Genomic DNA, 27,723 nt, shown 5'->3' on the forward strand with positions numbered 1-27,723 from the left:
AAACCTTGCCCTAACTGTCAAGCACAACCGAACTTTATACAAAATAGACTCCCCTGATTGATTAGGGATTTTCCCACTGCACTGCACACTCAGCTTGGTGGAATGTACTGTCACAGACTGCTCAGGGTGGAGGTGGCTTATGCAAAGGCAGCTGGAATTACCACACCACAGAATGAAATCTGTCAGTATGAGAGACAGCTCTTTATATACCCAACAGCAGACATGATTTCAAACAAAACACTATTTAAAACTAGAGTTTTACATATACAAAAATATTTCATTTATATAGTATTCATATGTGATAGAAGGAGTGAGGCTTCAGTAAAAGATTAAGGTCTGTCTTTGCCATGCAGAGCATGTAATTCTTGCTCTCAAATACTGTATGGTTAGAAAATTTTTCACATTGTTATTTTGAGAAGGGGAGCTTCTAATTGATTTGGTGAACACTGTTAAAAACCAGCAATGAATATTTCAGTTGGACCATAGCACTGCTAAAAGTTACTAAAACCCCCTAATGTTGTAGTCACACCCAGAGAAAAGCCAAAGTCATCGTTTGACCCATGAGGGATCTTTGGTGATATCTGCATTTTCTGGGCCAAGTACAGCTTGACCACGAGTGCTCTTCCCAGCTGCAAGGTACCTGGAAATAAAAAAAAACCCCATAAACAAGTGACAAACTGCTACATTTGGTTAACCACAGCTCTGCTGTGGAAGTTAAAAATACTCCCATCTCAGGAAGAGTGTCCTTTGCTGCAAACAACTTGTGTTGTGCCCACTCATCACAACAGTCTCTCCTTAACCCTGTACTTGGCTGTAGTGGAATTCTTGCATCTACAGTGGAATTCAGAAGTCACACACAAAATGCTGAAAGTGGAGTAGATACCAGCTCCTATAGTGCACTCATACCTACTCCTGTAGTCATATACCAGACAGTTCCTGGGCCTTTCAAAAGTAAATCAAACCCAATCTCCCACAAACTCAGAGCGTAGGAGGGAATTGCATCTGCTAAACGTGCAATAAACAGGATATAATTAACATATCCTTTTCTAGGTTACAGAAGAAAATAGTGAAAGTAGTACGAAAGACCAAGGGAAGAAAACCAGTAACTTAATTATGACAACTGAGCAGAGGCTTACTTGTTTGATACATCAACCAAGTTATCACTGTTGACAGCAAAAAGTTGTTCTCTGTGTGACTGCTTCATTTCATCTGAAATGCCATACAAGAAATGACCCATTCCTAGGGAAAAGAAAACAAAACCACACACTGCTCTGGTGCACTGGAATCTGTCACAGCCACAAGCAAGGAATGAGAGCAAACTACAACAGGAATGTGTGCTCAAAAGAATAGAGACTTCCATCAAACCATCATGCTGAGAGAATATTGAACTGAATCAAGCACAGTTAAGTTAAAACCAGGGTGAGGTAGTAACAGTTTCCTAGTTAGGAAAAAAGCAATTCTATTTTGGCATATGATTTAGTTTGTCAAAAATCTGCATGTAACAGTGGTCCAGGAAACTTAGACATAATTCATTCTGAAGAGAGTCAGCTCTAACAACTTTTTAAACAAACTGCATTTCATGAAGCTTCTGTTTTTGGAACTATTTTATTTCCAATCAGTTGTGATGTATCTGCAATGTGAAGGTTTACTCACAATTTTGTACTACACAGAAATCTGCACACAAATGCTTTAATGTTTTGTTGGAGTATTTGCCCACAGCATTTTAATTGCTCCTTGAACAACCAGAAAACTCCAAAATAATCACAGAAAAGTTTTTTGTCAGGCAAATAACCATAGGGAAATAAAGGTAGCTGGAAGGATTTGAGTCAACTTATTCCAACCTCCTACCCAAGGCAGGGCTGACTTCCCAGCCAGGTAAGGTTTTCACATCCATCTGCAGTGCCCAGTGACTCAAAAGCATGAAGGGACAGGCGCTCCTTGCACCAGTTCCCAGGCCTCTGGAACAGAGGTCTCCTATTCAGTGCTCTGTTAAGATCTGTGTTCAAATGCCAAAGAATGTTCATCATCCCTCGCTGACACCAACACCCAAAGTGTAGGCACTGCACTCATGTGCACCTGGCACCGATTGCTTTTTAGCTGCCCACACCAAAACCAGATCCTGACAGGTAAAAGCTTAATTGGAAGTGTTCTTGTTTAAAAAGTTAGTGCTAGTACAAGCACATTTTAAAATAATGCTGATCTTAACCTTGCAATTCCTTTTTGTATCGGAAGGAAATGTGTTTTAACTGGGCAAATTTCAGACTGAAATTCAGCTAGAGAACAAGGGAGGGAAGTGAGCACAGCAAAGCTACATGTCAGTAAACTGCAAAGATACTACCAATGCATCATGAATGTGCAGATCTGCAAAGAAGCTAAAAACACCCTCCACCCCAGCAGACAGACTTCAGTGCTCTAACTTCAGAGAACATATGCACAAAGGGCAGGTGACATTCACAGTCAGTATGCCTGCTTGAGTCAGGAAAGTAATCCCTCAGCTCTTTTTGCATCAGAGGACCAGTATTTCTTTTCATTTGTCTGCATATAATGCTCTCCAAACCTAAAATAATTTCCTCAATCTACCTCCATGTGACACAGAGGACCAGTAACACAAAACTTCAGCAGAACCTGAGTGGATGAGGTGTTTCTGAAAAGGAGCAACAGGAACCAATAGATTCATCAAAACTGCCATTATCTCTCATCTTCCAAACACAAATTTTATCATCTAACACTGTTTAGCAAACTATTTTCTTCCCTTTATACTGAAATTAAAAAGCAAATAAACACTGACAGCCCTGGGAGGATGATGAGAATGTACCTTTGTCTGAAGGAGCTATTGGTGCATCCACAGCAGCAAACACTGCTAGTTTAGCTTCATCAATATCTTGCTGGGTGAATTCTCCAGATTTGGCCCATTCGACTGCTTTTTCAAATGTTTTCAAGGTGGCTAATGAATTTGGGTCTCTTAGAAGAGAAAAAGAACATAAAAATTTATTACTTCAGTCTTAAAAAATGAAAAACCAAAATTCCTTTATTCTCACTTCATTCACAATTTACTATGCATCACACATGGGGGAAAACAAATTATAATATTATATATCATTTTTTTTTCGTACAAAAAGAGGTTCTGGGGTTTGGTTCTGCATTTCTTTTCCAGAAGAAAAGTATGGTTACAAACCAAGCAGATTCACAATTTTAGATACACAGGTACAGAATCCAGCTGCCTAAAAGTAGTTCCAAGATGGTGTAGAGTGAAGTGGTGTAATAAAAGCAGGTCAGGTAAGCCAGTGCTGTTCACAGTGGGCTCAAAAAGCACCACTGCCATTACTGCCCACACCAGGAATATTTATGATATGCCCTATCTTCTCTCAGTTGCTTTTCTTGCCACACCTGTTTTTACTCTCTGTAAAACAGGTGCCACAGGTTAGCTACTACTGGCAAGTTGAGGACTACTGCCAGGACAAGTCCTACCATGTTAAAACTTTACAGAAAGGCCAGACTACTCAAACCTCAGCCAGGAACCCTGACCAAGCCAGCCTGCCTCTGGGCTAGGAAAACAACTGAAGCCAGGACTCCATCCACACAACACTGCTAGTGGGGATTACAACTATAATACCTCCAGTTGTAATTTCATCAGAAAGTGCCTTGGTGAGCTAAATACAGGGTAACTGTTCTGGACTGGCAAAAGAGAAGAATAGAAAAGAAGGAGCAAGTAGTTCTAGCTTATCACCAGCAATGCTTTCTGCTGAATCTCTGATGATTTCAGCCAGTTGTTTTAAGGAAGATGCATATTTTCAAACTCAGGACCTTAGGGAACATCCCCATTCTACTTCATGGTCTCAAATTTAGAGCAGTCTTGAATTTCCTTTCTTAGGGCTTCCTTAACCAAGAAATAAACAAGTGCAAGCCAGTTATACATAAATCTGAGACTGAGACAGTAAACACCGAAGTGCAGAGGTGCAGCAGTGGTTGCTACCAGCAGAGATAAATTAAGCTTTCCCAAGGATACAAACAAGATAAAGCAAGGATGGTTTTATTAGGCAATCTAACTTCATCAGCACTGACTGAATCACTCACTTAATTTCATCCCTTTTGTTTCACTTCTTCTTGAAAGACTGCTACAAGGAAGTCAAAGATAAGACACAGCAAAATGCAGTCAGTGGTCCCCTCAAGAGGAACCAATCATCAAGAGGAAAGAAATGCACTGTTACCTGTAGGAGTAGAATGTGAATATGCCATTTTGACTAAGTTTAGCACCTCCACCATAAGCCCCTCCTTTCTCTCTGATTTCCGTATGTAGGAATTTAGCTGTCATCAACCGTGCTAGAATTCGAAGGCTGAAATGAGAGAAACAGAAGCAGTGAAGATGTGAAGTGAACTGGGCAACAGTGATAGTCTCAACTGCCTCTAAAGGTCCCCCAGATCCCCATCTGCCATGCACTGCTGCTTGTAATCTATGACAGTTTCAACAGCAATGCTCACTATTTAATAATAGCTGAATAATGTCACATCACTGTAAGAGGGGCTCTGAACTTTGTTACATGCATCAGGACTGTAAACTCAGGACATGTCTGAGTAGGTGGGGCTGTTTATTCCAAGGTAGGGGACAGCAGCCCCTCATTACTTAATCTCAGCATTTACAGGGTTGCTCTGGGCCCAGCTGCTTCATAAAGATTTTGTGACAAATGCACTATGAATCATTTTCTATCAACACTCCATTTTCTGCAGTCAGCCCAACCCTTTCCATTTTGCTTTGTGCTGTGCAGAGCACAGAGAGCTCCCTGATGTTCTGCTTCCCACCTGGCATAGTCTGCAGCTGTGTAGGGAACTGTTCGAATGCATTCCCCAATATAGTTCACTGGGAAGGGAAGTACAAAATGGGTCTTCATCTGGCATGGCTTGAAAGTAGGATCCTAGGAGAAGAACACATTATTGTCACAGCAGCAGAGATAATGTACCCATCTGAGAACTCTCAACTTTTTGAGAACTAGGAAGTTCTGCCAAACATACACACAAATAAATGCTAAAGCTGCCACTTATCCTACCCTGCAACCAGTGACATTTCCCTTGTGCATGTATCAGCAATCCAGTACAAAGAATTGCCCTGGAAAACTAAAGGAGAGGGTACCATGCATCAGCTACCCATCCTTTGCACCCTCCCCCCTTTCAGTTCTGCAGATTTTGAATCACTACCCAGGAGTTTGGATTTAGCCACGGATTGACTTTGATTGAAACGTGTTCACAACTCTCCACTTGTGTCACACATGTACATGTCACCACATTGTATCCCAACCCATCCATTCTAGACATTGAAAACAGCCAGGAACTGTGTACCCACAAAAACAGTAAGCTATTTATGATAGCAGCTGTAGTATAAATTCCTGCTCAAACATCCCCTGCAACAGACTGAACTCTTCCTTACAACCTCACTTCCAAACTTCCAGTCCCCTTCATGTCTCTGGGCCTTGGCAGAGCTTGCTCCTTTGCCTCTTTCACACATACATCTGCTTGTGTGCTCACTTAGGCACAAGCAGATCCTTACACACCTCCAGTGTAACTATTTCAGAACTCTCCATCCTTTCTTAAATTCAAAAACCCCATTCCCAGATCCTCATACAACTCTGGCTGGGCCAAGCAGAGCAGTGCATTTGCAGCACTGGGCTGAGCTCTCCCTGCCCCTCTCTTCTAAAAGGAGAGTTCAGGGTATGCTCTTCATCCCTGTAGCCAAATCCAGATCTTCCTTTTTCACTAATGCTCTTCTGTCAGGTGTCAGTCACATCCAGAATCATTTAGGGAGGAGACCAAGGAAAGGAAGGGACTAACTAACTGGAAGTGATTGAGTTTGATGGTTAGTTATGGAACTGAAGGGCATGAATCATGTTTCAGTGCTTCTGTAACAGTTTAAGATGGACCATTACCATCAGTAACAGCCCTGTAATACCAATATCCCTCACCAATAATATACTTACATTGACTAATTTCCTTGTGATCTGCACACCAGTACCCATTTCACTTCCCATAGGTTTCACTTCTGAAGATTTCTAGAAGAGAGTCAGTTCTCATATTAAAAGATGATTTAACAATTTAGACCAAGACTACTACAAATGCAACCCCTCCACTCAAACCTCTCTAAGGCAATCATCAAACCATGCTTTCACAAACATAAGCAAGGTACTCAATTGCTTCTTTATATTTCCTAAACAAATGCCAAATTATTTTCTTCCAAGAGTAATCTGGCACTGAGAGACACCAAGACCCAGATTAAATGAGACCCATAAAGCTACAAACTATCATTTCACTCATGGGTAAGGAACTGGGAGCTTATTCCAGTTTCATCAGAAATTAAGACAGATCTGCATAGTGACAGAGCAGATCCTTTGTCAACTCCACTGAATCGAGCATATTTTGTGCCAAATGTCCTGAACACCCTGATAACAAAACAAACTCACATGCAACTGAGGAACTGCACATCATGCCCTATTTGCTTTTGGCCACCATTTCAAGTAAAGCTCAGTTAAAAGTTTTATGCAACAAGGAAAGGAAGAAATTCTTTTTCCACATCCCACACTGAAGCAGTAACCCCAGGGTAAGGCTTAACAGCTGATCTCCTGCATTTCTATTGTCCTCTGTGCTGCAGTGAAGACACTCCATGGCAAAACAGAGAGCAGCTGATCACAGAGATGTCTGCCAGATTTCTTCAGACATGGACACAATATCTGAGTTCAAACTTTTCTGATTGCACAATGGTACTGACATGATCAAGTCAACTGTATTTGATGCCCTAATGACGAATGACATTTTCTCACCTCAATCACATGTGGACGAACAGGTTTTCTCTCTTTTTTACTTCTGGCTATGCCCTTTAGAAATTTCTCTACTTCTTTAGATGCTTCTGGTATCTGCTGAGGTGCTGCATTCACAGAACATCTGTCAAAAATACATATCAGAATTTTAAGTATGGTTTTATGTTTTCAGAGAGTCTTTTATAATTTGTACCACTTTGTCTTTCTAAACATTTTCTATTAAATCATCAGAATGTTAGGTCAGTGATCTCAGGTAATCACTAACAGAGAGAGTGATTTTTTTCCTGATGTGGAAAAAAAAATTACAATCAATTGCTGTTCTTTTGCTCATCCTAGAACACTTTCAGACCAAAAGTTGAGCAGTAGCTGTCAAACCCCTTCACTGCACAAGACAGGACGAGCTCAGTTTTGCAAACAAAAAGGTCTCTCAAGGAAAATAATGCCCTCTGTATCCTCTGTTTACAGGCAGGCCTAACATGGTTTTGAACATTACAGACATTTACATCACTTCATTTATCATTTCATGCTTTAAAAAACAAAACTTTGCAACTTATGTCACTTCAAACAGACCCATTTTGGGAACTAATGCACCTGACATTAAACTCCTTAATGGGCTCTCTTTACTTTTCCCAATACATGCATAACGCAAGTTTCAGAATGTCATTGCTTTCCTTTTAGGAGTGAAACAAAAATCCAAACCAAATTATATTTAACTGTTACAAAACAATATAACAGTATTTGTCTAATGGGCACCTTGAAAGGAAAAACAAAAGGCAGATTTTTGACTATTTCTGTAAAATTGCACAGGTCACTTACAAGCTTTGGGTACAACTGTTGCCTATAAAATTTGCTGTAAGTTTCTCAAATCATTTAAAAATTGAACAAAATGAGCTACCATAACACCATAGCTACTGCTCCGTAAGCACAGGGGATGTAAATTAACATTTCTGTAGTTTTGCCACAGATGTCCCATTTCATAAACCCCACTACACCATGAGGTGCACTGAGAAAAACATATTCACAGGCCATGGCCTCTCTTTAACCAAAATTCCCCTTTCTTTTTAGCTCACCTGATGTTGTCACTGTTTAATAAATACTTCTTAATGCGTGGTAGTTTGCGTAGTACAGGTTTAATATCAGGCATTTCTGCTATTCTCTTCATCAACTTCACCTGTGCAAGAAGGGAAGGCAGAAAGACCACAGATTGGACCAACAGGAAGAATTAACAAAAACCAGCCTGTAACTCCACAGTCGAGGATTTGGGCCTTGCTGAAGGGCATTATTAACCTCTCACCTGATCCATCCCACTGAACATCTCCTGCAGCTCTCCAGAAGGTGTAAGGTTTTTGCTGGCTCTAATAGAGGCATATAAATGCCCACAATCTGGAATGCCATTTGACAGCTCCTGGGCAGTCTTCTTAACCAGCACTCTGAAATGTTCTTCTTCCTCGAATCTTGGGCTGAAAAGGAACACAAGCAGGTCTCATGCAAAAGGACACCAATGAAATTTATTTTTCATCATCCCAAGTTCAACAGAGTGCATTTAAACTGTTGGTTGTCCATTTAATCCACTATATAGTCATGCTTTTGATGCAATATGTAAATTTAGAAAGACAGAGACAGAATTATGAAAATAAATCCCTAAGGAGGATCTCTAAGAAATGGAGAATGGTTGGGAGAAGAGTGAAAAAGAGAACCCCAAAACACATGCAAACCCACAAACAAACAAAACCCAATGTACTGTACTTGTTAAATATTTCACTCCATAAATTCATCATGTCTGGCAGATTTCTATCCAAGCACAGAGATGAAAAGAGCACACCCTGAAGGAAAAAAATAAACAAAACACAAAAAACCCTTCACTCAAGACAACCACAGCAATGGCCCAAGAAATGCACAGTAACTTTTCCTGGATGTGATAAAATGATGCCAACCTAATGCTGCACATTACAAAATCACTCTAATGCAGGCTGTGCTACTGAAAAGAGAGCAGACATGAAATGTGATTGCTCTTCTCACAAAGCAAGCCTGGTAATTCCTCAACTTCTTCTTCTCAACACCAAGCAGCAGTTCAGACACAAAATTTTGTATTTTTTCCCACTAAGTGTAAGTTCTGTTCTGGGGTGCACCTTTCTCCAAGGGAATTCCTTTAATTTAACTCCAGGATCCATACAGAGCAGACCCCCAGCAAATTTGCAAAAATCTCAAGAAATATTGCAGAACTGTTATGCCTAACACATAGATCTAATGATGCTGCCGACAGTGACATAACACATTAACAGCAAACTCTGTGTGTAACACCACACCTTTCTGTTCCCTCCCTCTGCTTCCAAAATATTTTGGAGCACTCAAAAATATGGTGACAGATGCTAGTGAAGCACTGCCCTAGACACAACACCCACATCAGGCACTCCCCTTAACACAAAACACTAAGTTACTGTAATTATCTAATTTTTATCTTACAAGGACTTTCACTGCAAATTAGTTTGACCCTCTGCCTGGAAGCCCTGACTGACCCTGAACTACAGAACTGTTACTGCAATTGTAACATCTTCAAGGTTATGATTAATTTACCTGTTCATAAACATCCAGGTGTGAATCATCTGGAATGATATGTGGGCTGACAGACATACCACCTGTTTTTAGTTCTATTTTCTGGGCTTGTTCCCTGTAATCAAGGGCTCCACATCCCATCCTGTGAAAAACAAGAGATTTGTTTCCATTTTCAGTGTAGGCCAAAACCAAAATCCATGTAGCATTAGTAAATCAGCCTGCTTAGGACAATACTAATTTAGCAACTAAACAATCTGGGGCATTATTAAGCAAACATAATACTTCATGTCTTATAAAAGCTTCCCACCAAGCCTTTCAATTAAAGCATCCTGCTAATTTAAAATGCTGTATTAAAAAGCATGTGCTTTTTAATGCACTTTATGTGCAGGCTTGCTACCAACATCCTTAAGAACTACATTAATAACATAAGTTGCTCTCATCAATAAAACCATACTCCTCCCAGCCCAGGTCACTTGTTCTGCTCTGTGCTCCTCTTTTCCCTGTGATGGGGTCACTCTTTCTGTCCTCACATGGCAAAATTGCACCAGAAGTCTATTCAAGCAAAAACTTTAATCTCTGCTAGGCTATTTCTCATTTACAGAAATTTTCCAATCTGCTGAGGGAACACTTGTGTTGACACTGGGCAAAAAGGCAATGCAGAGACTGGTGGAGAAGGGGAAACAATTTAGCAACATTGGGGAATAAAGAATTTTTTTCTGCAAGAAACCAACTTACCAGCCTTGCTTTCCCTTTTATAGTAAGAACAGATGCTGGAATTATTCAAGTCAGTGTTAGTATTTGGCAAGCTGTGTTACAGCCTGTTGCCTCAGCTTCTAAGAAAGCCAACCTCTCACCTGGTAATGACATTGCAGAAGAGTGGCACATATGGCTTGAGCTCCTCAGGAAGGGTGTTCAGGCTGGACACAGCTCGGAAATAAACCACCCCATTGGTTGGCTGAGCACAGTACTGGACAGGAATGTCATCACCTAGGATAAAAAAACAAAAGCAAACAATAACCAGCAGTTTCCTACTACAAACACACAAAAGCAAAATGATTTCTTACAAGAACATCTCATTAAGAATAATTTTCTGTTGGTGTTTCAGAGCCACTTCTTGTTTAAATTTTGCACATTATACTCAACACTGGACCAAAGGGGTTTTTCTGTTTCTGTCCATAGTAAGGTAACATCTGGACAATTTGAAAAGAGAATTCTTCTAAGAGAGGTCATATTTTAGAAATAACAATCAAGTAGCAACTTGTTCCTGAACGAGTCAGAAAGTTTTTCTTCCTTATTTTTGCCTTCATCTGTACAAAAATTGAGGAAAGCAGTTTCTTGTACTGTACACTCTTCCTGAACCAGGCCACCAGAATACAGACATTAGAATTTTCCCAAAACCAGGTCATTTTTTGCATCAAAATTAAACAGTCTTGACACTTGCTGATAATTTTTGAAGAAAAATGTCTGTTAGAAATATACTAAAGAACAGTATTTACCTGCAAAATTTTGACAGAACTGTAACAAAATTCAGAACTACCATCTCCTATCAGTCCCTGGGGAAACCACTAGCAAAATGGAAAAACTTGCACTGAAGTTATGAGGAATTACTGTAACTTATTTTTTTTTCTGTGGCTCCTTTATGTCATATTCTGTAAAAACAGGTAGGGAGGGACTGCAGTAAGGAAGGCTTACTGCCCCAGCTGCCAAGATTCTGCATCCTGGGTAAGCCTTTGGAAAGTGAGGGGATTGCTCAAGAGCACTGCACGTGCCAGTCAGAGGAGTCTCTGGCTGGCACATGCAGTGCCCTTGAGCAGGGCAAGGTGGGAGCATGCCTGCAGCAGGGAGCTGCCAGCAGGAGCTCCTGCCAGCCCTGGGAAGGCCAGGAGGATGTTCCATGCCCCTCCGAGGCGATGGCTCTGCAGATCCACTGCCATGTCTGCCCAGAGGTGCTGGGCTGGAGTGGAGGAAAAAGAGCACAACTATGGGCCACAAAGCCAGTCCATGTGCTGGGCAAGGGGCCAGCAGCCAGGGAACAACCCAACAGTGCTGCTCCTTGGGACACGAGACAGTGGGGACACCAACCTGTGAGTGCTGTCTCCAGCACAGTGAAGGGGATTTTGGGCTCGATGTCAGACACTTTTAAAGCTGGGAGACAAGAGGTATCCTGAGGTTTGCTTTGAAGAGCAATTAATTCCAAACCTAGTAGGAAGAGAATACCAAATTGTCATTTTCAGCTTGTAGTGAAAGTGCTGTCAAGACCTAAAACCTACTGAGGTGATACAGACCAGAAAAACTCAAGAGTCAAGTTTGGAGTCTTCTAACAGCAATTTTGCAAATATTTTCCTAAAGCAAATTCTGCAGATTATCATGTAACAACAGCAAAGAAAACACTCTTGTTAGATTCTCTTTCCAATCCACTCTTCACAACCTGTTTACAGTAACATGTAATTTAATCTTTAAGTGACACCTGCCAGTCTGTCCTGTCACTCAGCAAGCATCAACCCAGACCTGGCAGATAAGGAGCTTCTTTCTAACCCAATCTGTTCCAGTTCTTACTCAAGTGCTCTGTCAGAACACTGATGCAGCTAAATTGTTGTGATTACTTTCACATTTCAGACTTTCAGATACTAGTTGGTCACCTCTGAGTACTCTCCAATTTATCTCTGTAAGTAGAAAGCCTCCTCTGATTTCGTGCTTCCCTATCTCCTGTCACACACCAAAGCTTCAGAAGATTAATCCCACATTTTTGGAGGATTTCTGTGACTAGACACTGCTTTAACAAAATTAGATGACTGCCCACAGTTTTCAAGCATAAGCTATTCTCCAGAATAAGTTAAACGCAGCATTACTTTTATAGTTGGCTTTTTAACCGGAAAATATAAGAAACATAATTACAAAATATAAGTTTTACAGGAGCATGGAGCAGACCTGAGGCTCATAAATAAACAGCTTCAAGGTACATGGTATGTAAGTATCTGAAGAGAGGGTGCCAGGAGGATGGAGCCAGGCTCTGCTCAGTGGTGCTGAGCAAAAGGACAGGAGGCAATGGGCACAAACTGATGCACAAAATGTTCCAGCTGAACACAAGGAAGAACTTCTTTACTGTGCAGTGTCCAAGCATGGAATAGATTGCCCACAGAGGGTGTGGAGTCTCCCTCACTGGAGATATTCCAGAACCCCTGGATGCAATCCTGTGCCATGTGCTCTAGGATGCCTGAGCAAGGAGTTTGGCCCAGATGACCCACTGTGGTCCCTTCCAACCATTCTGGGATTCTGTGAATTCATCTTCTACTCAGTGCAATTTAACATGGGAAAGAATAAACAGATTGGTGTTTTAAAACAATTTCCTTTCTTCTGCCCTAATGAAGACATTGATCATCCTATTTTTGACTGTTAAAACTAATGAAATATACCAACCATACACTGTAGTGGAAGCACTGCCCTGCATAGCCCTGTAACACATACACACAAATTTGCAACCAAAAAACCCCATCCCTTTCAGAGCAAATACTGGAGAGTGCCTGAGAATTTAAAATAGTCTACAGGATAACAGCTCAAAAACTGTTATACAAATAAAAATGTGAAAAAGCAAGTTAACCTTTTTCAAAGATTTGTGTTTTTTCTTCTTCAGAAAGTGCATTGACCTTTTTTTCCAGCTTTTCTGCTTCCATTTTAGCTTGTTTATCATGGTAGTCTTCCTCTGGACTCATTGACAGAGTCAATTTGTGTGGATTATCCTGCAGAAATAAACCCCAAAACAAAGCATTAATTCTGAGGGCAACTTCCTTGCCTCAGGTTATTGCTCCATCAGCAGCAGATGAACAGCCTGTGCATCATTTGGCTTGCACCTTATCAAAAGTATCACAACCACACAGACTGATGAGCCCTTGGTTTCATACAGAACAAGCTGCTGCGGGGAAGAGGCAGCTCACCACTGGAACAAGCACCAACAGCCTTCTGCTAAGTTTCACTCTAGAGTCAGAATCCCTCAACAGCACACAGTAGTCATTAGTTTAATTAAACCCATGTTAAACAACTGTACATAACACTACATGCCATAAGTTTTATCTGGAGGGTGTAAGATGGGGAAATTCTATTAAATGCAGGAGGGTTTGAATAAACACCTCTTTCAACCTGCCCAAGCTTGAGTGCACAGAGATCCCAAATGATGTAGAATGTGCATGCTTCATCCTGCTCAGAAATGCTTTACACATCAGCCTCACTGCCACAGAACTGCAGGCATTACTCAAGTGTCATAACTGCTGCTGAATTCTTCTTTGTTTACACCAGACTGTGGAATTTTAATATCAAAATTACTCAAGCAGCTCCCATTTTCCATAATAGGAAAGGGAGGCCAGCCAAAAGACAGTGACCTCAAAAAATTTCCATTTCAATGTAGGAGTCAAATAGCAACATCTGGCACTGACAGACACCAATAATTTGGGACAATGTAATCAGATTCTGTTTTATGAGTTTATCTCCCCCGTGCCTGTGTGAAAATACTACAGAAAACTGAATACAGAGTTAAAGAGAGAAATGTGAGATTAACCAGTAAAATGGACAGGATTAATAGCATTCTCCCCCTTGCTCCCTGCCTGCCTGCTTTAATAATTTCCCAGCACAAAGTACAACAGTGCATAACCTTATGATGTAATAACATCCAACCATTCTCATCATTTCCTACCGAGATGTGCCTTTGCCTCAGCCCCCTCACAGAACTGTACAGTAAAGGACATTCACAAAAACACTGCACCTGTATTTCTTCCCTACAGAAGCCAAAACTTTAACAGCTCCCTACTACCTCCAGACACTAGTAAATGTTCTTAGAAAAACTGATTTCAACTGATGCTACTGACTCTTGGGGTTTTTGGAGTACATTAGAATCTAGCTTTACTCCAATCAGGCTGACAGTTACTTTAAATAAAACTGCCTTTCAAAACAAACAAGTTGACTACAGAAAAAAAACCCCAAACAAAAAAACCTACCAAGAAAAGCAAACAAAACAAAGCCAACAAACAAAGCCTACAAAAAAATCTACACCATTTTTGCATTGCTATCAGTGGATTTTTTTTTTCTGGAATTATCTAATTCAGGGCTCCAGAACTATTCAGCATTATAATGCCTGTACTGGCTATTTTTTATTTCTGCAAAAACTCCAGAAGACCATATGGAGAGGAAGAGAAAGAGCAGAAAGTAACTGGCACTGACAGCAAGATTCAGACAGCAGCTCAATGAACGTGAGGAACACCAAGACAATCTTACTTGAAACCAAATCCTTTGCAAGGAAAATGAGATACACCTTGCTATGTCAATACTAAGGAACACACTAGGTCCAAAATTCTCTGTTCACATCTGAACTTCTCATCAGGAAAAAGATGTGCCCTTCTACAGGAATCACAGTTTGGTAAAACATTAGCATTTTATCAGTGTTCTATTGAATGTGGTTCCAAATGACCAGCCAGATAAATTTTTTTTCCCCTTTGAAATTGTGGAAACTTAAACCATTAAAATTAACATTTTTCATTTGAACATGCTGCTGCTCAAGCCACACCTGGAAACAGGCACTATGGTGATAAAAAATTAGCCTTCAGTTTAACTTCAAATACAAAATTGTGTTTTAAAAATTAATACAAGATAACTTTCTGTAAGTTTGCCTACCTTGAAGTATGTTTTAACTTTTTCCTGAAGAAATCTGGGATTTTCTTTAAGACACTGCTTGAACTGAGAGACTTTATCTGCAATCTTCAGAAGCTCCACTGGATCCCCATCTTGATTCCAGCATGAGGCTATGTACTGAATGGAAAAGAATAATTAGGCAAGCAGGACAATCCATCTGCATTTCTCTAACTGACAGCATCAGTGTTCCAAAACCACCTTAACATTTGAATAGCAGACACAGAGTGAGTAATCCTAACGTAGCTGTAGGGGGAAAAATATTGTTCAGACAGAAGTTCTATTCCATCATCACCCATCCCCTGTTCTCTCCATTCTTGCCTCTAATTTCACCATACCAAACCACCATTTTAAAAGTTATTACCTTTTTTTTTGCATAGCTGTGCACATTTGGAAATATACTGTAATATTATTTAGTCCCTCACATTAAAATTAATTTTTCAGCTCAAGAAAGAAGGAAAAGAGAAACAGGTGGTAGAGACAAAGTAGTACATGCATACTACAGCTTTGTATCAGCTAGATGAAATTATTTATAGGAAGGTGACTCAAACACATAAAGTATGCAAATTAGATGGGACTTAGGAGAAAGAAAATACTGAACAAAAAAAAAAATATCCTGGGGATATTTCTGGTTATTTTCTAATTTGAGTATGCTCAAGTTGCTATTGAAAGTTCTCCAAAACAACTCAAGTGCAAGATAGCAAAAGTTTCTCCATTTCTACTCTGTGTGAATGGGGAAAAACCAAAACAAGACAAAGCATAAAATCCCTGTCAAATCCACCTTCTCTTTTCTTACCTCTTTAATTACAGGCAGGTTCATAAGCCTTCACCATTTAAAAATAATAACTATTTTTATCTATTCTGTGGAAATTCCCTAATATGATACAAAGCAGAGTATTACTTTAGAACATGCTTGAGCTAATTCTCCTGGAATAGAAGCAGCCACTCCTTATTCGAGGTTGCTGTGGGGTCATTACAAGTTCAGTCCTGGTTCTCAGGAGGCAGCCTGAAAGTTTAACCATGTATCTAAGAGCATTGTCCAAGCAGTTTTTGAGCACTGACAGGCTCGGGGCCATGACCACTTCTTCAGTGTCACAGTTCACCCCTGGCAGCTCAGCTCCACACAGCCACTAACTCTGCCCCTCACAGCAGGATGTGGGGAGAGGATCAGAGGGGTGAAAGTGAAGGAACTCATGTTCCTTCACTTAAATTAATGCAGTTTAACAGGTAAAGCAAAAGCTGTGTGTGAGCAGAGCAAGCCAAGGAATTCATTCCCTGCTTTCCAGGGACAGGCAGATGTTCATTCACCATGCCCAGCACAGCAGAGCTCCATCACATCTACTGGTGACTTGGGAAGACAAACACCACCACTCCAAACACCCCTCCTTTCCTCTTCCCTCAGCTCTTAGTGCTGAGCAAGGTGTGGACAACCCTTGGGTCATTTGGGGTTGGTTGTCCTCTGGTGTCTCCTCCCAGCTCCTTGCCCATCACCACCTTCCTGGCTGGTGGGGTAAGAAGGACAAGCAGAGAAGGCCCTGACTGTGCCAACAGTGAGCAATAATGAAAACACCCCTGGGTTAGCAGCACAAACCCAGAACACAGCCCCTTCCAGCCACTGGGAGGAGATTTAATTCTATCCCAGTCACCTGGGAGAGCTTGTTCCAACATCTGACCATCCCCCTGTGAACAGCTTTTTCCCAATATCAAAACTGATGCCACTTATCTTGACTTTCACAGGATCTGTGACAGTCCCACACAACATCCTCCACTGTTAGATTGGAGAGACATGGATTTAATGGATGGACAAGGAATTGCCTGGATGGTGACATGCAAGCACTTGCACTCCAATGGCCAGCATCCAAAGGGAGATCAGTGACAAGCACTGCCTGTCCCTCAGGGGGCTGTAATGGGTACAATACTATTGAACACCTTTATTTATAACACAGCCAGTGGCACTGAGGGCACTCACAGCAGGCTTGCAAGATGACACCAAGCTGAGAGGCGTGGTGCACACCCTGGAGGGAAGGGATGCCATCCAGAGGGACCTGGACAGGCTTGAGGAGTGCAGCTACATGAACCTCATGAAATTCAAACAAGGCCAAGTGCAAGGTCCTGCACTGGGGCTGAGGCAATGACCAATACTGAGTACAAGTTTAGTGATTTAAGGTTTGAAAGCAGACCTGCAGAGAAGGGCTTGAGGATACTGGTAGATGAGAAATTGGAAATGAGCCCACAATGAGTGCTCCCAGCCCAGAGAGCCAATTGTATCCTTGGATGCACCAGAAGAATCAGGCTGAGGGAGGTGATGCTGCCCCTCGACCCCACTCCCACTAGAGCCCACCTGAGGTCCTACATCCAGCTCTGGGGCCTGCAGTGCAAGACAGACATTCACCTGTCAGAGGAGGACCACAAAAATGATCAAAGTGCTGGAACACCTCTCCTACAAAGGCTGAGAGACTTGAGGTTGTTCAGCCTGGAGAGGGAAAGGGCTTTGGAGAGACCTTACTGTGGACTTTCAATATATGGGGGGGCTTATAAAGGGACTTTTTACACATCCTGTAGAGACAGGACAATCAGCAATGGTTTTAGACTGAAAGATGGCAGATTTACACTGGACATAAAGAAGAAATTCTTTACTATGAGGGTGGTGAGACAGTGGAACAGGTTGCTGCCAGAAGCTGTGGGTGCTCCATTCCCTGGAAGTGTTTGAAGACATGTCAAAAGTGCTCTGAGTAACTGGATTTAGTGAATGATGGCCCTGGTTATGGCAGGGAGGTTGGACCTAGATGATCTTCAAAGGTCCCTGCCAAAACAAACCATTCTATGCTATCTGTGATCACTTTGGTTATAACCTAGGTCCCTGTAACTAGGTCCTCTTCAAAGCCAACTTCTCAAATATGACTTCAGGGAAACAAACAGAAACATAACTCTCCTCTATGGGAGTATTAACACTGAATGCTGCAAGACTGGTTTTTAAAAGCAAGAAATATTAAAGAGGTTTCTTTTCTACAATGAAGACGTAGCAGTTGAATCAATTTCAAGACTTAAAAATGTTGAGGGATAAAGTTATCTGCATTAATATTTCATCAGATAGAATTCCTCGCAACATCTGAAGACATGCCAGAAAGTACTGACTATTAAAGTCAGGCATATTTGGCCAGATTTACCATGAAACATGACAGGCACTTAAATATCCACAATTTGCCTATTTGGCTGTATGGCAATCTGTTTTGAAACAGCTTTTGTTTGTGCTCACCCATTTACAAATCTCCTGTTAATCCAGGGTTCTGCTTCTCTGCCTAACTGTATATATCTAGGAATGAGACCCTGCTGATGCAAAGAATATACATCACCTGAAAGACAGAAAGCAAAGAGCCACTGAGGAGCTGAAGTTGATGCAGAGCAGAAAGGAACAGAGGAGATTAAAGAATGAGTGGCTGCAGGAGACCCTGATTTCCACAGTGACTGCAAATGCTGCACCTCACTCATTCCAAATTAAGGATGACTTGCAGACTTAATTTGGAATCAGTGAGGTGCAGCATTTGACACAACATTGTGCTGTGGAATGGATTTTCTCTAACAGGTTGGTATTAAAATTTGAGGCCAAGAATTGCATTACTGTACATTTTCCCTTGTGAATCTAGAAATTAACTTGCAGCAGTACAATCCTGAAGTCCACAGAAAAATACAGTCCTTCTATTTGGCTTTTAGAAAATACACAGGCATCTAGCCAAAACACACAGTTCCCAGAGCCAGTATGATATGCCCCTCACAGAATAACCAGTGCTACTGCAATCAAAGCTGCTATTCAGGCAAAGACAACAGGCTCACTGCCCGATTAACTCATACACTGGGAAGTCCACAGACAGTCTGACAGCTACTGAAAAGAAAGATGTACACAATATGACAAAGGAAGAGCCATTAAGGGGAAAGTTTTACATATCAGGAGCCAACAAAATGACCCTGTATTTTATAAAGACATAGGTGGTAGATTTTTTGTAACTATTCTTAAAAGAAACACACACACAGACTTACAGATGTCAGGGCAAGTCCAAAACTCGTAGACTGATGCTTCAATTGTATTTCAATTTTGTGAAGGAGAGCTTCAATCCTATCTTCCTCAAATCCTTTCCTTTGGGAAGGGGTGATGAGAGAAGGAAATCATATCCATTAACACTGACCACTTTAAGTGAAGTTATGAAAATTAATTATTAGATTGAAAAAGGAAGCATTACAATATAATGTCTTTCACACTGAATTAAAATTGATATGAAATAATGTAATCATGTTGTATCATTTAGAGAAACTGAACTAACATCATTAAACTCCTGAAGGTTACACTGATGAGAACAAACTACAATAAAGGAAGTAGCAGACACAAACTGTAAGAGTATTGGACAATATTACTTTTGCTTTGGGGCCTTTATTGCAATATAACCCAATTTTTAAGGCATGTTATTATATACAAGTCTGAATTATTACATGCCTACGTATTATTATATTAACCATGAGTATTCTGAAAAATTCAGCATTACTCACGCAATAACTTCATCGACTGTTCTGTCAATGATCTGTTTCACAGTATCAATGTCTCTTTCAGCAATACCCTGTAGACCCACACTGAAATAAGCTTCTCTTGTAGAGCCATTAAACCTAGAGTAAAACAAAATCAACTCACTGGTAAGTACTAGAACTTAAGCATTAAAGCTGCCAACAGAGGAAAGAGAAGGAAAAAAACACCCATTGTTTTCACATATACAAACACACAAGATTTAAAAGCTAGATAGAAAGTAAAGTAATTACCAAAGAGGCAAGAAATGGAGCTTAAAAGCATTTTTTGTTCAATTTCAGTAGTAGTAGCCACTGTTAAGAAAACCCACAGCATATGATTTTAGAGAAAGAAAAACAGCTACAGAAGTAAAGCTGGAATTTTCTGTTCATCTTCCCATTCATCTGTAATTTCTTTCAGGTACAGAAGTCTTTCTAAGGTGGAAATTTTAGCTGTGTGTAACACCAAACATGTACATTCTACTTAAGCAGGTGAGTGGAACAGTATTTCTGAAGCAGTATTTGTAAAGTAAGTGGTTAAGGTCAAGTTTTCCATGTTTACTGCAATTGTTATCATATGTATTAAAAAAAAAAAAAAATATAACAGGAAAGACAATTCTGTCCAAGCTGTCAGGCTCATCTTTATAGAGACAAAATGGCACTTGCAGAAATACAGAACACCCAGCAGTTCAAAGCCAACAAACAAGCAATAGGTGCTCATACACTAGTAAAAACCACTATTACATGTGGTCTAAAAACCACAGAAGGAATTCAATGGCAGGCTCAGGCCCTGTATTTTGCAATACTCATCTCTGGGCTCAAACTTATGCTTGTAGATTCATCACCACAGTCACTAAGACAAATTAAAGCCAACTTACTGAACAGTTCAACTGTCTATCAATCCGGCCAACCTGGAAAAAGACCAGCTGACAAAAAATACAACATAATCTCTACTTCAGTGTCTAAAGAAGGATTTCTACTGCCATGCTCTGGAATATTAAGATGTCTACATGGCACTGGCATGCATGACACAGGACTTGCACAAAGCCCACTACTTCATGTAGAGACAGGTCAAGCCAGGCAGAGTAAGTAAGACACTAAAATTATGGATGAGCATAATAAGGTTTTCCATTCAAAACACCTGAGAGAGCCACTGAAGAAAAAGGCAGGATTTTTGCCATCCCAAGTCTAAAAATCAGGCAGATGAATCATGCCTGGAAAGCACTTCCTTCTTTGTGCTGACAAAAAATGCAAAATGTGATGAGCAGCTGAGCCCAGGTTCAGTGCAGATAATGCACCCACCCTCAGCCTGCAGCAAGCTCAGGAGCTGCAGCTGGAAGCAAGGACTGGGAGCTCCAGCTGGAGCAAGTGTCAGCTGAAATACCCTGCTGAGATTAGCAGAGTTGGTTAGAGCATGGTGCTAATATCATGGTGCTAGTATCACTGAGGCTGTGGGTTCAATCCCTGTATGGGGCCATTTACTTAAGAGTTGGACTCAATGATCCTTCCAAATAACAATATTCTGTGTAATATTCTGTACTGAGGTGATGGCAAGTTAACAGCACCTGACTGCACAAATACACATTTGTGACAAGCTTAACTACTACTAAACCATAGAATTAAAGCAATTAAAGCAACATGGTTACAGAGAAGAGCTCTGTAACCTCACAAACACTTCTGAGTAATACTTAAATGCCCAGGATGAAAAATTTAGGCACTGAAGGTATTCCATATTTTATCCTATCTACCCATTTTTTATGGTTCATAAGCTGTAAACAATACAACTTTGATTAAAGCAAAACTTAGCTTCTATCCAAGTACTTTGATGAGACAAAATCTGAGAATACTTTACAGTTCACCAGCAGAAACCCTTAAAATGTTTTAACATTAAAATAAGATTACTCTGGTGTAAATTGCCAGTATAAGAGATGAGTTCTTCCAACTCAGAAGTGCTTTTTAGTATTTATAACATTGGTTATAGTGATGAAATGTGAATTGCAACACTTACCCAACATCAGGAGAAAAATCTGTTCCAACACCAGACTCAATTAAGGCTTTGTAAAAAGGAGAATTCGGCCCATCAACCAACAGTGAAGACAACAGGCTTAGGGTGAACGTTTCAAAAGTGTCTGTAATACTGAACAAAAACAATCAGTTCTTAAAAACTGTTTGTGACACCCAGTATCACTGAGTCCATTTCAAAAGAACTAGAAAACAAAGGCAAAGGGAGCAAGGAGAAATTATTGTCAGCTGTGAAGCCCACATCAGACCTTAGGGAAATAAGAGGGCTCTGTATCTTTCACTTGTTATAACTACCAGGAAAGCAATTTAAATTGGGCTGCAAGGGGAGATAAGTTAGCAGCAGGGTCATACAGAAGAGCTTGCACGTGGTAGGAAACTGAAAGGAAGACAGTGTTTTCAAATGTCTCATCCACTGAACAGTTCTGTAAAGTAACACCTGATTTTTCTCGTGTCTATCCACTAAAGCAAATTATTCAGCAAGTAAACTTTTATTTACTAAAGCAGGACTGAGCTATCTTCCCATGGCATTATTTTCTTTAGAGATGACATTTATCAAGAGGGACTGGGGACAAGCAGCATGCCTGCAACTTGCTAAAGATCTAAATGAACCTTTTATTCAGCATTTTGATATACTTACTCTGTCAACAAGTAGCTGACACTGACAGTGGTCTGCTTGGAAGGATCAGCAGCAAAGGAGTCTAAGCCACATGTTACCCTGTGTTCTCTCTATAAAGTACAATAAATGATACACAATAAACTCACAGCAGAAGTTAGAAACAAAATGTAACTTGCACCTTCACAGCATCATCTTTCCAATTATTTAAAATAATTTCACAGATGCTCATGAATAAATTCAAGATCCATGAGCAACCCTAAATACACAAACACACACTATCTTGAAAAATAATCTCAATGTTTAGAAGTGGACAATATAGGAGAGGTTGAAGAAAGTTTGGCCATAAATAAAATTCTGAGCTATTTTTGAAAGAAATGTTTACACTTCTGGACAAGCCAGGGAGGAAAATGAGGAGCAGGGAGGAAGAGAACATGAAAATTATTTTTGACACTCATGTTTGGAAGATTAGATACCATTAGAAAGCATATTTCCTGACACTAAGAACCACTTTCCTTTCATTAGCCCTAAATGCTTTCCATTAATAAGTGCTTCAGTGTTTCAAATGACAAGGGACTTGAAAATTTGAAATAAGAAAAACAAACAACTGCAAGCAATCATTACATTACTGAAACTCAAAAGGAACTGTAGTTTGTCCCCCATGTAACCAAAAATAAAAATACTTAGCTCATTTACACAATTTTAAACAAATTAGTAACTCCAGCAGGTTAAGTTAAAATATTAATCCAGGGGGTTTTTGGGTTTAGTGGGTTTTGTTTGTTTGTTGGTTTTACTTACAGGCTTATCCCAGAGTTTCTGTTTAGGGATGTCAGTATTTGATTCAATTCTTTCAAATTTTGCCAATGCTTCCTCATGTATTTGCTTCAGATGTTGCTCCAGTGGAAAATTACCATAAGTGAAAAATCTGCATTTCAAATGAAATATTGGGATTAAGCACTTGATTTAATATGAAATTTACAGTAGCTACCTGTATTATACTCTGAATTTCATATGCTTTCCAGTAATTCTGTTACATCTGGAGTGGAAAATAGTTTGGTGTGTCTTCAACCTATACCACATATATAAAACTCACAATCTCTTGATAAAAATCCACATTTCTCATCTTGTGGGCCACAAAACACATTATTTTCATTATGTTCAGTTTTATTATGTTCAAATTTGTTCAGTTGCAGAAAAATACGATGTTCCAGAAAAAAAAAAATAGTAATTGAAGCCAGAAACCCAGTGCTCCTAAGTTTCAGAAGACAAAATTCTTATGGTCTTCACACTTTAAGTATAAAATACAATGATCCATGTCCTGGGTTTTGTCTGTCTATAAAACATGGCTGGGTTCCATGGGTCACTCCACCAAACACATACCCACAGCTAAAAGACTTCCACTGGACCAAATATGAGCACAAGGTTTGCCACAGGTAAATCTCATCCCCTGACTAAAATCTCAACACCAGTACAGCAGAATACTTAGGATGATGAGAAAAATCAACAGATTGTAAATGCACTGTCATGACACAAGCTGCTGATGTTCCACAAGTGAATGAATCAGAATAACAGATTGGCCACAAAATTAGTACAGGACAAAGATTTATTTCCCTGCATGTAACCTTCAAATTGACTTCCAGTTTAAATACCTTATTAGTATCAACCAAATCAGTACCTGAATCAAATAACTATCCATTATTTAGAACTCAGTACAGTAATATGTGATGCAGGAGGAAATGAAATCATTCATTTGTATATTCTAACTCAATCTGTGTTACTTCAAAGAGGACAGGAACCCTTAGATTAATCTCTGCTACTTACATCTTAACCCCTTAATATTACTGCTAAGTAATTATTAGTACGTTCCCTTTCCCCCCAGCTCATATGAGTTCAGGTCAATTGATATCCAAAACACATCTGCATGATCAGGGAGACATCCCTGAGAAAATCAGCCACCTTTCCCTCCTGTTTTCAATTCACTCTTCACTGCTCTTTCTAGAAAAAATTCCTTGCTTCCATGCTGTTTTAACTGCTGTAGGGCACAGGTTATCTTTGTTGCTGGCCGTGTGGATAAGAACACTGTGCTTCTGGTTTTCTCCTCATGAAAGTACAAAGAAAGCACTAACCCAGTAACCTAGGAAGTTAGTCACCAATCTCACATACCTGGAATTGCTTGGATGATAATGTGTGGCATGGAACTGCTTAAGCTGCTCCCATGTAAGGTCAGGAATACATAATGGATCTCCACCAGAAATTACACCGTAAGTGTGATCAGGAAGGATTTTGTTCTGCAGGTGCTGTGCAAATATCCTCTCATTATCTGTCTTAATAGGAAAACACCACATTTCAGTGAAAGCCATCAAAACACATATAAAAGATAAAAGGTGCTCAATAGTAAGACCTCAGAGCTCTAACTTACACAACCTCCTCACATATACTTTAATAAAATAAGCTATGGTTCCATACTGATCTAAGAGAGTATTTTACAATAAAATCCATTAACAAAGTGCCTTTCTATATGTAAACAAACTTTTGACAGGCTAACTTCAAAAAATAAAATCTATGCAACAGTGTTGACTCTACTGAGGATCTAAATTTTCAAAGGGAGGAATGGGAATCTCTGGTGCAATAATGCCATTGATAACCTACAGCTGAAACTACTTCACCATCTGCAAGAACTCAAACCAAACATCCACAAAACTTACAAATGCCCCTTTCATTTCATTAAAAACAACTCCTTTGAAGACTAGAGGTGTCTGAGGATCAGCTGGGTTCTCATGTTCTAACCTCCAACCTTCTTGCCTGAAAAATTAATAACAGAAAGTGTTGAGAGTTTGAAGGTTTTGTTGATGTGGGAGCTGGGGGGGAGAGCTTTTTTTTTTAATTTAATCTCAAACTGTCTTACCAGAAATCTAGCTGACGTAAACATGGAAAGAAAGCTGCATCCAAGTACACCGACAGGAGGTTCTGAAAGTCCTTGGGATTTTGTGTTGAAAATGGATAGAGTGTGTAATCACTAGCTGCATACAAATAAACATAAAAATAATCAGAACTTTTGAAAGTCTAAGACATGTTTTGCCCTTGTTGATTTTTAATTTCTCATCCATATAAATAACTGGAAGAGAAGAAATGTACTAAATGAACTGTATTTTTGCTGAGGAATCACATTTAACACTGCAGCTATTTTACCATGAAAACTTTGCTTTATCCCTATATCCATATAAATAATTAAATGTATTTTTGGATACTATAAAGCTCCAGGTCTACTGGGATTTTGTGATGGACAAATGAACAAGACTTATTTTGCTGTCTTGCCTTGTTAGCTTTTTAATATCTCACAACATTTCCACCCAATAATAATGGCCCTCCAAAGCCAAATCAAGGAGAGCCAACAGACAGCTCTACTGCAATAAAACCTCATGCACTTGAAGTGGCATTATTTCCTTTGGACTTACCTGTGAATGCATTCATAAAAGTGGACAGTGACCTGTTTAACATTTTAAAGAAGGGGTCTCTGCAGGGATACTTTTGGGAACCACAGAGCACTGTGTGCTCCAGAATATGAGGGACGCCGGTGCTGTCCATCGGAGTGGTTCGGAACTGGATACTGCAGGAGAGAGCATGGAGAGGAATGCAGTCACTGGGAGGAAAAGTGCCCCCACTCCTGCCTGCACCTGTGATTTATGGCAGCGTTATCACTGCCTAACAGCTAGCATGGCACACACCAGATGCAAAGTTTGACTTCTTAGGACTCCTGAGTGCTCAGCCATCTTGTTCAGATGGAGTACAGCCTCTGCACTTCTATTTCTGGAGTTAGTACAGAAGTTTTCAGCACATGAGTAAACACATTTATTTTTATCCAAAAGGCTCAAATAAAAAATCTTCATGGAAGGTTATGGTTGCATAATCTCTGTCTCTGAAAGTTTTCAAGGCAGGAACTGGATCTGAATTTAACATTGATCCTGTTTTGAGCAGCAGACTGAATAACAGACTTCATAATATCTATTCCAACCTGAAAAATTCTAAGAAGCCCCACAAAAGAAGTACTGTCCTCCCTGTTATCACAGAATAATCCAGCCATGATGTCAGATTACAACTGAAAAAACAGAGGGTGATGTGGAGATTGAATGTGCAATACCTATGCTAATGTCTTACCTGAACAGATTATTGGAGTCCTCCCGAGCCACATGCAAATACCTGGCTCCTGTACCATCGTGACTAAGCTTCACTGCAGTCAGGAACAGCTCAGGAACAGCTGTCACCTGCATTGGAAGAAACATCTGTATTGCAGTGTGACTTCAACTAGGTCAAATAAATCGTGCATAATATAGGAATTACAATTTGTTGGTCTTATACATAATATATGTTGGTCATATACATAATTTTTTTTATACTGGCTTACACAGTATAAAAAGAATTTTTGCTCCTGTGGTTTGAGGGGAAAAAATAATTATGTGAATGGAAAATAAAATTTAAATGAAATTTTTAACCCAATGAAAGTATACTATCACTGAAGAACCATACTCCTATGGTACAGATAAAAATTCAATCTGAAATACAAATATATTCAAATGTCAGTAGCCTAGGGCAGGTAAAGAAAAAGGACACTGTTATACCACTAGCTCTGTCACTAGCAATCACTTCTCACAAATAACCTTTACTCTCCACTCCTGCTTTTTTCCTTTGAAAAAGTAGAAAGAAACGCAACATATTTCCATGGTAGCTTTCCAACACAGGTATTAAAAGCATCTTAGAAAATAACACTGTTACTTGAATACGTTTATCAAAACACATTCACACAGTGAAGTCCTGTTGTCTGTCAGGACTTTTAGAAGGCCACACCGACTGGTCACATCTGCAGCAGACACATCTGCAGCTCGTGGGGTGCCGTATTTTCTCTAGAATTAGCTCTCTATAAGAATATGTATTAATGGCATCTACAGTATTTATCTGCAGAGAAGTAACTACAAGGAACTCTTGAATCATTTTTATGACTGATTACCCAAAGCAAGTATTTAATGCGCAGACGCCGGGCCTCACCCAGTGCCTTGTAAGCCCGGGGAAGTTTATGTACACAAATAGAGCAAACGCCGGCGGCGGCGCTCACCTGCTTCACGGTGAAGCCGTGGATCTGCTCTCCCACCCGGTACTGCAGCGCTCTCTCGTTCGCGGCGATGCTCTTCCACCTCCACGCCCTGCGGCTCAGCGACCTGAAACGACACAAAATTCCCTCTGAACAAACGCGCCCCGGCCGGCGGCGCCGCAGCCGCGACCGACACCGGCCCCGGCGCTCCAGCGAGGGCTCCCCCGGCGAGCAGGGCCCCGTGCCCGGGCAGGGGCTCGGGGCTCCGCGCCCCTCGGCCGAGCGCCAGGGGCTGGGGCCGCGCAGGGTGAGGGTCCCCGCCCGCTCCGCGCTCGCTCACCGGCCGCGGCCCAGCAGCCCCCGGTAGCGGCTCCACATGGCTGAGCGGGGCCGGCGGGCCGGGCCGCACGGCGGAGCGCAGCACAGCACAG

General features: G+C 40.5%; 1 protein-coding gene across 1 annotated transcript; it reads right to left on the reverse strand.

Annotated features, from left to right (window-relative positions):
• Positions 1–180: 180 nt before the first annotated feature.
• PITRM1 (pitrilysin metallopeptidase 1) lies at positions 181–27,723 on the reverse strand. Its single transcript, XM_036406711.2, has 27 exons — positions 27,633–27,723; positions 27,317–27,419; positions 26,365–26,471; positions 25,665–25,816; positions 25,115–25,229; positions 24,915–25,011; positions 24,373–24,533; positions 23,008–23,134; positions 22,234–22,322; positions 21,583–21,711; positions 19,566–19,679; positions 19,062–19,158; positions 15,012–15,146; positions 12,952–13,090; positions 11,436–11,552; positions 10,208–10,340; positions 9,375–9,495; positions 8,547–8,623; positions 8,095–8,260; positions 7,871–7,971; positions 6,804–6,924; positions 5,967–6,038; positions 4,798–4,910; positions 4,209–4,334; positions 2,816–2,961; positions 1,137–1,239; positions 181–640 (listed from the first exon to the last, which is right to left on the reverse strand). The coding sequence occupies exons 1-27, from the start codon at positions 27,668–27,670 to the stop codon at positions 547–549; spliced, it is 3,093 nt and encodes a 1,030-aa protein (XP_036262604.1). The 5' UTR covers positions 27,671–27,723; the 3' UTR covers positions 181–546.

This window comes from Molothrus ater, chromosome 1, assembly GCF_012460135.2.
Source record: "Molothrus ater isolate BHLD 08-10-18 breed brown headed cowbird chromosome 1, BPBGC_Mater_1.1, whole genome shotgun sequence".
NCBI lineage: Eukaryota > Metazoa > Chordata > Aves > Passeriformes > Icteridae > Molothrus > Molothrus ater.

Bases quoted from the DNA above. Each gene is read 5' to 3' on its own strand.
- PITRM1 (XM_036406711.2), bottom strand. From the start codon at position 27,670: ATGTGGAGCCGCTACCGGGGGCTGCTGGGCCGCGGCCG. The intron at 6,925-7,870 runs GTGAGCTAAAAA...TATTTTTGACAG, and splicing joins TTAAACAGTGACAACATCAG to ATGTTCTGTGAATGCAGCAC. The intron at 1,240-2,815 runs GTACATTCTCAT...TCTTTTCCCTAG, and splicing joins AATAGCTCCTTCAGACAAAG to GAATGGGTCATTTCTTGTAT.